This window comes from Strongylocentrotus purpuratus, unplaced genomic scaffold (assembly GCF_000002235.5).
Source record: "Strongylocentrotus purpuratus isolate Spur 01 unplaced genomic scaffold, Spur_5.0 spur5_scaffold_1, whole genome shotgun sequence".
In the NCBI taxonomy this organism is placed as follows: domain Eukaryota; kingdom Metazoa; phylum Echinodermata; class Echinoidea; order Camarodonta; family Strongylocentrotidae; genus Strongylocentrotus; species Strongylocentrotus purpuratus.
In genome coordinates this window covers 1,563,328-1,578,507 of record NW_022145594.1, presented here as the reverse complement: position 1 = coordinate 1,578,507, position 15,180 = coordinate 1,563,328, and the positions used below count along the sequence as shown (strand labels likewise).

General features: G+C 36.6%; 1 protein-coding gene and 1 long non-coding RNA gene across 2 annotated transcripts; both read left to right on the top strand.

Moving 5' to 3' along the window:
- The first annotated feature begins 2,326 nt into the window (after positions 1-2,326).
- LOC115920864 lies at positions 2,327-4,981 on the top strand. The gene has a single exon (XM_030977552.1). It carries the CDS (start codon positions 2,327-2,329, stop codon positions 4,979-4,981), a length of 2,655 nt encoding a protein of 884 aa, XP_030833412.1.
- Positions 4,982-6,285: 1,304 nt separating this feature from the next.
- On the top strand, positions 6,286-7,232 carry LOC115920848. Its single transcript, XR_004062563.1, has 2 exons — positions 6,286-6,384; positions 7,150-7,232. It is a non-coding gene; the product is annotated as an uncharacterized LOC115920848 (long non-coding RNA).
- The last annotated feature ends 7,948 nt before the right edge of the window (positions 7,233-15,180 follow it).

The window sequence follows — 15,180 nt, the reverse complement described above, 5'->3', positions numbered from 1 at the left end:
TATTGCTATTGTTATGTTAAATACTTATTTACAATACACGCTAAATAAATATTTTATGCCCTTGTGGGGGCTCAATTTGATAACAGCAGTCGAATGCATTTCATGCTATTCCATGGCATTACTTATCTGCCTTGTCTATTGCTCTTGCTATTGATACATTCACGTGATCTTCGAGCAAGTGTTAGAACTGGACTGCTTTTATAAAGTGATTTTATGGAAAAGGGGAAGTCCCTTTGACCGTCCGTACACAGGTGCATAAAGACCCTATACGATGAAAATAAATCTTGCTATCAATGGAATGCTGAATGAACATAGAACACAAATCTAAAGGAATTCAAATATTTTCCGTTTCAACATTGCACAAAAGTGAATTAAAGCCTTATTTTCTGCACCTCTCCAAATTACAGGTCAAGAGGGGTCAAATTTACCGCAAATACAGTGACGACATAGTATGTACAACTGACCGTTGACCATAACGTAGGAATACAGAGAGTAGAGATGGTGCACATTGTGCGTGAATGAATTCGATGAATCCATTTTTTTTCTGTTTGGTCTATTTTCGGTCTGGTGCCGGTCTCATTGGTATGACTAAGGTATTAAGCCCGAACGAAACAAGTTTGCTAATTGAGTTTCGGTAACAAGAAGAAAGAGGAAATAAAATAGAATGCAAATAGAACTACAATCATCTCGTCACAATGAAGTGAGTTTCGTTTAGGTAAATATTTGAGATATTAGTAACTATCTGTGACGTACAATCTGGGTCAACCTCCCACTTTGGTGTTTTCGTTCAAAGGCCAGTACTTGTATTCACAAACATAATTAGTTAGTGTTTACCTTCTTATTTAATTTAAACATTTCTTAAATACGCGATAAAATCATAAATGTTTGACTTCCTACTTTCCCTTTTTCTTTCATATTCTTAAAGAAGCATACTTTTTTCGTGAACCTTTTTAGTTTACCTTTTTAGAATACCTTTACTTTAGTTAAGAAAGTGATATGTTTGTGATTGTAATATGTACAGCGCCATGAGCGTCAGAGCCTGGCGGATACCGGCGCTATATAAATATCCATATTATTATTATTAGAATTAGAATTATAACGCATTTCTAATCTTTCGGTGTATTGTGTGTATGTATTTTAAAATATGGTTGTGATTTGCAATTGTGGAATAATGTTGAAATCGATTTGTTTTAAATTGCTTCCGCTCGCTGCAGCCCTCCCCCTTTTTCTTCTCTTGTACATGATGTCGTGTGTAGAAAGCCCTTTTGGTTAGATTTAAGCAAGACTGTGACGTCACTAGCGATAAATAAGAAGCTAGTACTGATTTGGCCGCTTGGAGGCGCTGTTAGGCGTGCTGCTAATTTCCCTGTTTCGGAAATGTTATGTTAACCGGAGATGCCATTGATTTTTGTCTAATTTCGATACAAGCCCAATGATGTGAGTAAACTATGCATGTTATCTTGAAGTTAAAGTCTTAATGTATCTTTCTAGCCTATTGGCTTTATAAATTATGAGATTTAAGTGACATTTGTGATGCCTTATAAATGAAAGGCCGAGAGTACAAGTGTATGTGAAAGTGCACGTGTATGTGAAAGTGCACGGGTTTGTGTGCATGTATTATGTAATGTACTTTGATCAGGCGTATGTGGGCATTTACGTTTAGGTATTGTTTAGCTATCAAAGTAAAGATGAACGATATGAAATTATAAGAGGCATATTATGGAGTTTGTAGCTCAGCTGGATTATAATGAGTGTGCATGCTCTCTACAATTAAAAGAGAGACAAAATTACTATCATGCAGCACTAGAAACATTGGTGCAGTGCATGATTTGATTTGTTATGTCAAGGTTGTGATTATGAAGGTATAGGCCTGTAGACTTCTACATTAATCACAATCTATTCAGTTCATATACGATGAAGGAATTTAATGGTTTATTTAATTGTTACAAGTGTGGAAAGACCCACAGAGTATTATAGATCAAATTGTATGACAATTTATCTTGGTTTAAGCAAATAACAATAGGAATTAATACAAACAAGTGAACTAGGGTTGCAGTATTGTATTTCACTGAGGTGAAGTTTATTACATCTAAAAGGGTATCATTTCATGATAAATGAGTTATAATGGCGACATATGACTAAACAAATGTTTATATGTTTACATTAAATTGCAGATTGAACCTGCATTGTTTGCACGGTATCTTCATGGTTTGTCAAGTTCTGTCGTCGATGGTGTCGAGGTGTTTTGGAAGTCACATCAAGTTCAATATCAGCTTGGATAAGTGAGAACGTCAAGCAGTCACCAAGCAGTCACCAAGCAGTCATCATGAGTGAAGTACAACCGGAGGACTCGGTTAGCCAGAGTGGCAGAAGTACTGCTGTTAGTTCCAGTGCCAGAGTAAAGACACTAGCAAAGAAGGCGTTCCTCAAAGCTGAGGTGGAGGCTCTTAGACAGCACCAGGAGTTAGAGCTTGAAGAGTTGAGGCTCAAGCAGAGGAAAGCTGAGTTGGAGCTGAAGACAAAGCTCAGAGTAATGGAAGCAGAGGAGCTTGTCTATCGCCTGTATGAAGATGATCTTTTCAAGGCTAGTGAAGGAGATGAGGTTACCTTCAAGCCTCAGTCTGTCAATGATGACAGCACATTGCCATATCCTGCAACGGATACACCTCAGAAGCAGAACATTGACGTTGAGGTATCAAGAGCACCTGAGTCAACGCCAAAGGTCAGTGATGAGTCAAACAGAGAATCCAGAGATCATTTGGACTACGAGATCTTAGGTCATTTGAGGCAGGGCCAAATGCAACAACAGCAGCTTCTTGAATCCATAAATTTGCCAAGTGCCGAACTAATGAAATTTGATGGTGACCCATTAAAATATTATGAGTTTGTACAATCATACGACTGTATGATTGGGGACACGTCATTGTCCAGTAGTGGCAAACTCATGAGACTGTTTCACTGTTGTGAAGGAGCAGCAAAGAAACTCATCCAATGCTGCATGATGATGTCACCGGATCAAGGGTACCTAAGAGCTAGGGGGCTCCTTGCTGAGAGGTTTGGTGACACTCACAAGATTGAAGAAGCCTGGTTGAGGAAAGTTACGGACGGCCCAGCTGTACTAAACAACTGCAAGCAGCTGCGGGATTTTGCCGATGAGCTGCAGACCTGTACAGAGACCCTCAAGGCAATGGGTGTGCTCCAGGAATTGAGTACCCAGAGAGAATTAGTGAAGCTGATCGAAAGATTGCCCTACCAGTTGAGGAGTCGGTGGCTTGGCCAAGTGAAGAGAATCCGTGATACCGGAAGGTCACCTGTAATCTTTGATGTTGTTCGATTTGTGAACGATGCTGCTGAAGAGATCAATGATCCCGTCTACGGAGCTCTAGTTCAGGGAGGATGGAAAGAAGGACGCAGTTTCAAGGCCAAAGACAAGGATAAGGTTTCGATTCCAAACCGATACCACTCTTCCAAAGGAAACTTCTCAGCATCGCTCAGTCCTCAGAAGTGTGCTCTCTGCCATGCTGATCATGGATTGTTTGGTTGTCAGCGGTTCAAGGATATGAATCCTGAGCAACGTTTCCACTTTGCTCGTGAACAGAGACTCTGCTTCAATTGTCTACAGCCAGGGCATATGTCCTTTAAGTGCACCTTGAACAGGACCTGTTCAGTGAAGGGTTGCAAACAGAAGCACACAAAGTTTCTGCATACCGGGAAGCAGATGATGTTTAGCCGTGGAGATAGGAATTCTTCTTCCAAGAAAGCAGAGAGAGATAGTGGTCAATCCAACTCTATGACCCAGACTGATGACAGAGCTTCCGGCAGTGAAGCTTCCTCTTCGCATGCAAGCAGTAATGCCACGGGGGCCGGAAGGTATAGAGTTGCTCTTCCTATAGTACCAGTGAGGGTACGAGCAGCTGATGGCGATACAGTTGTAGAGACATTTGCACTTCTCGATTCAGGATCGACAAATTCATTTTGCCTGAAGGATTTGGTGGATGAGCTGCAAGTTAAAGGCAAAAGCAAGATCCTGTCTGTCTCTACCTTGGAGAAACGAAATAGCCGGATAAGATGTGAAGCAGTGAACCTCAAAGTCATGGGACTTGCCGCACAATCTGAGCTTGACGTGGAGGTTCACACACGTCCCAGTTTGAATATCAGCATTGCTAATATGGCAGCAGAGGCAGATCTAGCTAAGACTCCACATTTACAAGGTCTTAATCTTCCAGTCGTCAGTAGAAGCCAGGTCACATTGCTGATAGGTCAAGATGTTCCTGAGGCGTTGATGCCCCTTGAGGTAAAAGCAGGTAGACCTGGAGAGATGTATGCTGTAAGGACAGTTCTAGGATGGACATTGAATGGACCCCTAGGAGACAGAGAAGGTCGAGATAATATCCAAGTCTCAACAAGCTTTATCTCAGACGATAGTAATGCTGGTTTGGAGGAACAGGTGAAGAAATTCTGGAAGCTAGAAGGAATGGAATACCTGTATGATGATAATAGAGGAGTGTCAGTAAATGACAAGAAGGTATCTGAGTTCTGGAAGAAAGAGATTAGCATGGACAACGGTCACTATCAACTGCCTATTCCCTTTAGAGAAGAGAACCCAAATTTGCCTGAGAATCGCTACATGGCAGAACAGCGATTAGAGTCACTGAGGAGAAAACTCAGCAAGGATGATTACTTTATGGGTAAATACAAGGAAGGGATGTCCAGCCTTTTGGAGAAAGGATATGCTGAAGAAGTATGTGTAGACAACACAACTGAAGTCCAGATTCAGGACAGACAAAAGAAATGGTATCTTCCTCACCATCCTGTTATCAATCCCAAGAAACCAGGAAAGGTACGCATAGTCTTCGACTGTGCAGCTAAGTGTAAAGGAGTAGCTCTCAATGATGCTGTATTGCAGGGTCCTTATCTTACCAACAAACTGACAGGAGTACTCCTGACAAATGGAACTGAGAGATATTCCAGCCACGTTTGACAAGAAACTGATTAACTCTAAAGACTGAAAATTGAAAGGACTCAAAGACTCATGGACTGACAGTCATATTCAGCTTATTTATTGTCTTAAATGTCACTTTCAATGCTAAATTTTCATTTTTCTTGTAAAATTCAATATTCAAATGCCTTTATCCCACAGGAACAGTATAGGTGTTAATGCATGCTGGTGCACGTTAGCTTTGTTTATAATCTGGACAAATTATATATGCAAGGTTTGGCAGATAAATTTTCTGGAGAATTCTAGTTAATATCTAGTGTTGACTTATTTGTCAAAGTTTGAATACCTTTGTTGGAAATATAGTGTAGCAGAATGCCAAATTGTTAAAAAAAATTAGCAATAAGAAAAAATAGGTGTTTACATGTTTGCTAATTTCAGTCTGTTAAGACCGAACACAGAGAATGTTAAGTGGTTGTAGCAAGGATGATTTCATTATTTTTTCATATAGCATATTTTGGAATACATTGCATTAGTAATTTGGTATACAGTACATGTATGTTGAGTTTGTAAAGGCTTCCAGTGGTAAAGATGTGTTAATACATACGAAATGGAAGGAGAGTTTAAAGGACGATGACTCAATTTATTGCTAGAGGAATGGCATAAGGTCATAAAAGACAATTACATGTATGTTCAAAGTTTGATTGAAACAAAATGAAATGATTATTGGAGACGTTAAGAGTGATCTACCAATAAGTATATTCAAGTTTGTCACAAGGAAGTAAACAAACTGATTTGTTGTTGACCGAGTTTAATGCCAACAAATGCATATTTGTTTTTTACCACACAGGTATAGGAAGAGTTAAAAGATATGTTTAATTCAGGTATTGCTACCAACTGTTATTGGCAGTGGTTTAGCTAGATTAACAATGATGTGTTTTGGTTTAACTGCATAATTTGCATAAATTTACATAATGGTTGAATATTGGTTTAAAACAATATACATGTACAAGTATCTGCATGTGGTTTGTAGTGATGCTATAACTCTTAAAATTAGGATAATAGATTAATTGATATTTCAGGTAAATTTGTATAGAAACCTTAGAACAATTTCTTGCAAATTGACACTTCTGTTTTTTAGTTAAAGGGATCTTATCACCTCTTTGATGAAGTTGAGTTAACTGAATGTAATACAGTGTACATAGTGAATGTTAGTTTAAATGTTCAGTAAAGCTTCACATTTAGGGGACCGGGATGTCGTGTGTAGAAAGCCCTTTTGGTTAGATTTAAGCAAGACTGTGACGTCACTAGCGATAAATAAGAAGCTAGTACTGATTTGACCGCTTGGAGGCGCTGTTAGGCGTGCTGCTAATTTCCCTGTTTCGGAAATGTTATGTTAACCGGAGATGCCATTGATTTTTGTCTAATTTCGATACAAGCCCAATGATGTGAGTAAACTATGCATGTTATCTTGAAGTTAAAGTCTTAATGTATCTTTCTAGCCTATTGGCTTTATAAATTATGAGATTTAAGTGACATTTGTGATGCCTTATAAATGAAAGGCCGAGAGTACACGTGTATGTGAAAGTGCACGTGTATGTGAAAGTGCACGGGTTTGTGTGCATGTATTATGTAATGTACTTGTCAGTACGTGTAATGTACTTTGATAATGAATCAGGCGTATGTGGGCATTTACGTTTAGGTATTGTTTAGCTATCAAAGTAAAGATGAACGATATGAAATTATAAGAGGCATATTATGGAGTTTGTAGCTCAGCTGGATTATAATGAGTGTGCATGCTCTCTACAATTGAAAGAGAGACAAAATTACTATCATGCATCACTAGAAACATTGGTGCAGTGCATGATTTGATTTGTTATGTCAAGGTTGTGATTATGAAGGTATAGGCCTGTAGACTTCTACATTAATCACAATCTATTCAGTTCATATACGATGAAGGAATTTAATGGTTTATTTAATTGTAACAAGTGTGGAAAGACCCACAGAGTATTATAGATCAAATTGTATGACAATTTATCCTGGTTTAAGCAAATAACAATAGGAATTAATACAAACAAGTGAACTAGGGTTGCAGTATTGTATTTCACTGAGGTGAAGTTTATTACATCTAAAAGGGTATCATTTCATGATAAATGAGTTATAATGGCGACATATGACTAAACAAATGTTTATATGTTTACATTAAATTGCAGATTGAACCTGCATTGTTTGCACGGTATCTTCATGGTTTGTCAAGTTCTGTCGTCGATGGTGTCGAGGTGTTTTGGAAGTCACACATATGTTTAAACTCTTTCATATTCCCTGTTATGTTCTTCCCTATTTCATGATGAATTAATGTTGGAGATTATCATGTGTTCTTTTTTGCTCACTTTATTCTCATCGCCCCCATTTCCCATCCTTTCTCTCTCAAAGGAGTTGAGAATGATTCGTTTGATCCATGACAACTGGCACAAAGGTAACACGGTCAGAGTGCGCGGTTCTGATTGGTTGAGCCGTTCCCAGACTTTGATTGATCTTAAGTTTTCCTGTGACTTGATTGAATTTTAATAACATGTTTGTTTACACTTATAATTATCTGGGCTGATGGCTTCAAAATATTGTAGGTATAAGTCTATATGTAATATCTCATTAATCTTATATTTTGTTATAAACGTTTTGTTGGACAAGTCATGAAGTCAATATTGTAACTCCAATTACTTAAGTGTTAAGTGCTATATATCTTTGATACACAAAAACTAACGTGTAAACGTCTATAGCTGAATTGCAGCTGTGTCATGTAAAATCAGACACTTTCTTTTTCTATGATAGGCCTATATCTTATTCTAAGTATTGGTCGACCTCACGCCCCACCTAACAGAGCTTTGCAGGCCACTGGTGAAAAGTACAAAACCTATGGCATGTCAAAGATCACAATTTTAGTCGTCTCTCTAGTCCTCCTTCGAAGGATATACTATTATCGAATCTCTTTGTTAAACTTGTGACCCTTGACATCCATAAGTTTGGCATTGGATGCCTTTTGGGAGTTTCGTCCAATTTGAAGGACACTTTTGGAGGGCAATGTTTATTCATGAGCTATGGCGTCAAACATTCGCCGATTTCCGTTTGATGACTGGCTATTACCAACATATTTCATTTATTAGATCATGCGTAAAATAATTTTATTATTTCAACGATTCATTACGATATGTCCACAAATATCTGAAAATTGGAGGTTATATGAAATGTGTAACTTTTAAGTTATTCAATCATGAAACATGAAACATTTTTTTTAAAGTGAATTTTTTATTCTAATAGAAGTTTGTCAAGTAAAATCTTATTAACACGTTTACAAAAAGAGAGGGAAACAGGAAACAACCACCATTCTGATAGAATTTTTCAAACTAACACATCCCACAGTGAATACACTCTAATACCTTAGTCACACTGCCTGGTTAAAGGGATAGTTGAGTTCTGTGTTTAGATCGCAAATGCCTTCAAAGTGCATGGTTATTGCTCTTATTCTTACTATGATATTTCTAGTGCCCTTTTAGAACCTAAAATTGCTAAAAAGGTATTTTAGACCCCAAAATATGTGAAATTTAGCCAATACGATTCTACCAATTCAGCTCCACTTTAAAACCGTTAATTAATTAATTAATTAATCAATAATAACAATACACGGGCCGGCTGATTGTGCGTAATATCACCAACACGAAAAAGCCAACAAAAGCCAACACTGGCATTTGCTGAAATAAAACGTAAAAGGCGCTATTTTGTTTCTCAACGGCTTTTAACGGCTGGTTCAAATTATTTAATATTTTTGGTGGTACACAAGTATTAGAAGTCGTTATATTTATGGATATCGCAGCCGTCTTTAAACCAATTTTGATCAAACAAAGATGATTTTGTTATTAATTGTAAGTTGTTTCAAATTTGACAGTCAGTTTTTCATTATTCACAACAAATTATTTTGTGTAGCGCCCTCTGCAACAAAACTCAACTATCCCTTTAACCAGTGTATACACTCTAATACCACAGTCACACCGCCGAACCGACTTCACACAGACAGACTTTTAGCCATTCAAGGTGACGTAGTCGAGTGGTTTAAGCAATTGAATTGACATGTGAAGATCGTGGGTTTGATCCCCGAAACGGCACTAATGTCATTTGGTAAGGCATTGATCTACATTTGCCATTACATATCTAGGACAGAAATTGGGATCCGGTACGATGACGATAGACTTTAAGCATAAAGCTATATACTACTAACACATAAAACAAATCTTCTATATGGGCACGCCTGGCCCTACAGAGGAATTTTTCCTGTTGGGGACTGGGGGATATACAATGAATTATTGAAAATTTATTGCATTTTCTTTTCTTTTTTTTTGTTTTTGTGGGGGCGTCGACGTACCCTAGCGGCCGATGCGTAGAGTCATGATTAGTTGGCTAAGCAATGGCCTCGTTACTGTGAGCCCCCAGGATCAAAACCGTGTCGATGTGCTATATAAGTGACCTTTTATGAGGCATTAATCCCCATTTCTATCAGTTATGAGTTAAGGACGTAGGTCCCCTAGTTAATTAGCATAGTAGCACACACATGCCTTAGCAGTCACGCAAAACGAACGCTCCCCAAATGGTTTTCAATACAATCTGAGAATGTATACTATTATCTTTATCTATTAGGAATAAATTATTGTGAAAATCATTCAAAAAATTGGGGTAGAAATAATTATTCCACCATTATGTCAACAGTGTACATCTGGGTTCATATCTATTTAGCCTCACCAAGCCTAGTTGTCAACTGTATTTGATTTGATTTGATTTGATAAGGTTTTATTCCAATATTCAACAATACAGCTGGAAGCTGATGCAAGTGAATTTACAAGGTAAAATTAATTCCACAGGACCACAGACAGATACATATCATTTTATACTTTAACAGTTTTAAATGAATCCAGATATAAACAATACATAGAAAATAAATCATAAATAATGAAAACAATAATAATTTTGAGTTCGGTTTGCATACTTGGATATGAAATAATAGAAAATCAAAGGGTATAAGATCAGATATACAGTTTGAGAGTCGGTGGAGGACATCTTGATAATGTATAAAGAGAACAATTATTATTGATCAATTGAAACTAAATGATTAAAATGTAAATTTACATGAAGTATATATATATAAGAAATAAATCGATAAATTACAATTATTAAATATTGTTATGTATGATCTTTATGAATACGTGATGTAAAACCCGACTTGGAAACATAACATTACATTTATTAAATTACATTTATTGAAATAACATTAATAATTATTGCATTAATCAACTTGCATTTATCATAGTTAAATTTAAAAAGTCAGATTGATATACGTTGTTCTTCTGAGTTGCATAGATTGGCAATGAGAATATTTTTATAATAATTTATAGGATCAATTTTGTATAAATGAAATAATAGGAGATTAAAGGGTAAGATCGCAAACATCTAGTCTCACATGGTTTCTTAATAATGAGTTTAAAGGCCGATCATTGATTAGTGAAAATAATAAAGGCTAACTGTTCAAACAACGGCGTCTACATTACATGATAAAAAGATGATTCGAAAAATGTAATTAGTTATCATTGTTTTAAACATACAATACCTGATATAAAAAACGAATTGCAAATATAGAAATTACACTTATCAAAATTGAATTTAACTAAATTGTATCTCTAAAAATTACATTACTTTTTTCAAAATAATTTTTTTTAAAACTTCATTTTAACAAAGTTCTATTTATTAAAATCATATTTATCAGAACTATATTCATTAAACTACATGCAGATTTAAATGGAGGTTTAGGATGAAATAGCTAGACCTATATGAGGAGGTCGGGATTCCTATTTAGTAATCGAACAATTGATGAAATACTAGAATTGTAATATCTTGTGGTCCTGCATTTTGGTTCATGGAGAAGATGTGAGTTGCGTAACTGCCTTCCAGACAGTGACCGTCGGGACTTTGGAAGAAAGTCACGATGGCGAGCTGGCGTGAGAAGATCACGTGCAAAAGACAGGATGACTCAACAGACCATTTTCTGCACACGTTCAATGTTATTGGATTGAGCAGTGGTTAGTGACTATATGGCCTATGTAATTAGTTGACAACTATTATGGTTTTATGAATATGGGCCCTGGTCAATGGCCAAAGAGAGAGAGAGAGAGCTTTCGGAGAAAATAGCAATATATGTGACTCATAAAACGAGAATTATTAGATTGTCAAAAAAGTTTTCACATCTTTTATAATGAAATCTTGGGATCCAAACACCAAAATAATGATCTCATAACCGAGATAAAAAGTTCGAGTAAAATCATCAAATTAAAGCTCGCTACATGGGGGAACGTGTCATAGTAAACTTCCAAACATCGCAGTGCTGCCAGTAATTCGATGTTATCTACATAGTTTATGATCTAGAGCGGGGGTTCTCAAATTTTTTTTTTGACGGTCCAGATGTGATTGCTATGAAAGATGTAAGGTCCGAAACATGGGATGCCATTCGCCTGATAATTATTATGGTCAATCGTCAATAGACCCTTGAGGGGCCTGGCATGACATGCGGAGCCCCAAGGTGCTCTCGAGTTTATTTGACTTTCAGGAGAGAAATTGTCTATAAAAGAGATAGAGAGGTTATTTATGAAATGAAATGAAAGGGCTTTGGAGAGTCAAATAGCCCTTTCATATCCTTGCAATGTAATTTCACACTTTTGATTCTCAATATTGTTGAGAAGACAGTTCAAGCTTTTTTTTTTATTTTAAGGGGGAGCTTTTTTACGAACCTTTTACATATTCACTTACAGTACATTAATGCTAATATCATTGGCATGCACAGCAGACTGGATTGTAAATACTTGATATTTAAAAGATAATGGCCGTCTTATTCTTTTATTAATCTTGTTTTGAATTATATTGTTATTACTGTTGTGCTGATTGAATGAACTCTACTAAAAAAATCTGAAGTTTACCGCAAATTACTTCATTAGAGCGGTTTTCTTTTGAAGTTCAGTTCATAAGTTGATTATCGATGATCAGTTGTAGATGTTGACCTGTTTAACAGACTGCGCAGGTGAAGTCCAATGTAGTCAGAGCCGATGAGATCTCGTCGAGCAGAATGACTGTATTTGTGTTTTATACGTGGGGAGGGACGGGGCTGAAATTCCCCCTCTTCCAAGGACAACCATCCCCGAACAACTCTGTTTAGTCTCATTCCACAACGCCCCCTATCGTCAGAGTCAGCAGCCATACATGTTAGCCTATGGAATTGTAAACAAAAAAATCTTTGAAAATTAATTTTTTGTTTAAACGAAAAGCACATCCACCTCGACTTACGTTATCACTAGCTCTTTCATTGGAACCCTCATGTCCCATTCACTTTTGAAAGTTCACCAACCGTAATTTGATCAAAATAGGTTGCAAGCTCGTCATTGCCTATAATACACATGTGAAACAAGTCGAACTTTGGACTCAGTTTGACAAGCGATTTTAAGATTATAGGTCAAGCACACGAATGATAAGAAGCATGAATGATCATAGATAACTATTGCTTGGTTCATTATGTCCATTTCATCCAACTCCCCCCCCCCCAACCGTAATTTTTCCATTTAGTAAAAGCAAACATTTTTTCCGAGGTAAGCAAAAACATGAATATTCATGAACGGTCAGACAATACAGCCTTTTAGTACGTAACGTATAGTGAATGGAAATGGGCGATGATCCGTCCCGGAGGTAGAGGTCAGTGGTTTGTGCTGGCAATGTTCCAGCGAGCGAAAATGAGACAATCGGAGCAATATTGGGGCAATTATCCCCGAAAAATACCCCCGAGGACAATTACACCCCACCTCCAGTGAACGAATACCACAAGGACAATTCCCCTCCCGAGGACAACCATGGACAACCACCCCAACAACAATTATCCCCCGCCCGAAAATTACCCCCTGTTTATTAAAGAGGAAGTCCACCCTGAAAATAAGTTGGTTTTGATATAGGCAGAACTTTTTTTTAGGGGGGGGGGGGAGGGGAGAGAGGTGATTATCCAGTGGTATAATTTTCAGAGGGAGGGGGAATATTTCCTTGGGGGAGGGGGGGGGGTATATCCTAGTGGGCTAATTTACCAGGAGGTAATTGTCCTCTGGGGTAATTTCCGAGGGGGTGGGGGGGGGGGGGTAATTGTCCCGCTGATCATTGGCCGGGGACGAGTGTTTAGGGTTTAATTGTCCTAGAACCTCTACAATAATCATTTTCCCCCCCGATCAATGTACTATAATTTGCATGTATTAATTAGTTAACCGTAATTAATATGGCTTGATACTGTTGGTTAGCGCTGTCTGCCAAATTCCAAACTGCTTAAACAATGACACGAATTATTTTTGGTAAAAAAACGTTCAAAGAGCAAATTTACGAGTTTACACAAAACCAATAAAATTATTTTTTTCCTTTTGTATTTTTACTGTTTTTATTCCTTGATGTTTACATATTGTGTGTTCTATAATTCTTTTTTATCACTATCCAAATTCATTATGTGCTAAAACATCCACCGCTCATATAGTAATATAATAATGTTGACTTGAATTGCATTATCTAATTCTACTTATTAGCTTTTGATTCTAATACATGTATTTACATTTTTACCTAAACATCCATCCTTACATAACACAATGCTTTCACGTGTGTCACTGTGTATACTAATAATAACAACCTTTTAAAAATAATTCTTTGTTAACATCAAATCAAATTATCAACCACATTTATAATGCGCTCATATCCACCCCAAGGGATGCTCAAGACGCCCTAACAAATGTTTGAAGTTATTAAGCGGCTTTAGCTGTGCTGCCATTACGGCGCTCTAGCATTTCAAGGAATTAATTCCTGCCAAGTACCCATTTACATCACCTGGGTCGAGTGGGGCAAATGTAGATCGATGTCTTGCCAAAGGACATTATTGCTGCAGTGGGACTCGAACCGCAGACCTTGTGATCGACAGTCCGGTGACGTATCCACTTGACCACGACACCTCTACTATACTGTAGTATAGTCTATGTCTTTCTTGTACATCTCATATTTAGAGTTCATTGTTAGCATCAAAACAACCTATTAATAAACGCGAATCAACTTGAATTTCACTACTTAGTATAATTAATATCATTATTAGTAGTAGTCGTAGTAGTAATAATAATAACAATGATAGTAGTAGTAATAAAAATAATAATATTAATGATAGAAATATGTGATAGTTTATTCAGTCTTGTCCTCAAATGTGGAAAAAATGCCTTCCACTAACAATACCAGGCAATAACACTAGCAATCAATACAGTAGAATATAATAGTTTCCTTACCAATATCTCAAAAGGAATATGCTTTCGTACCTCGTGGCATACGTGTATATACATGGCTAAATACATTTTCCTATGTATTTGTACCTGCATCGAATCATTCCAAACATATATTATATTTCTAAAAATCGGTTCCAACAGATACCTCTGATTTGTTGCTCCATGATGTGAGAGTTTTTTTAATACATCAATCATATTATTTAAAAAAATTACGGTGCTTCATTAAAGGAAGATAAGTATATATAAATCCATAAAAGAAACTCATCCCATACCCTGACTTTCACGTTTTGGTCTTCATTTTTATTTACCCAAATGTATCAGACTACTGCCAACATGGTATTTTAAAGAGAATCTTTCTACTGATCGTCGATATCAAGGTTTCTTAGAATAACACGAGTAAGACAGTATGCAAATTAAGGAGGAGCACAGGATGAAAAGAAGCCATAATATTTTTTCATAACTTTTCGTCCTTATTCATCAATCACATTATTCAGAAAATAACAATAGAAAACACATTTCAATGAAGAGGATATTTGTATTCTATTTGTATATAGGAGAGGAAGCGCCCAAATCCATCAGCATAGATTTTGTTTCTCTCCAGTTTTTAAGATAAATGTTAATATTTCATTATAATTTTAAAAACATGCTTTCGTCTTCACGCAACAATTGATACATGGACATATATTATGTAATGAATTAAGACTGAAGATATTTTGTCTCTCAAATTTATAAAAACCTTTTTTTTAAATTAAAATTATTATGATGGACTTGGATCTATCTTTTCTCATTTATTCAATTCTTAATTAGCCCAAAGTTGCTGAAAGTTAATATTATGAAAGCATATATACATTGCATTAATTAAATACATGA

Bases quoted from the DNA above. Each gene is read 5' to 3' on its own strand.
- LOC115920864 (XM_030977552.1), top strand. From the start codon at position 2,327: ATGAGTGAAGTACAACCGGAGGACTCGGTTAGCCAGAGTGGCAGAAGT.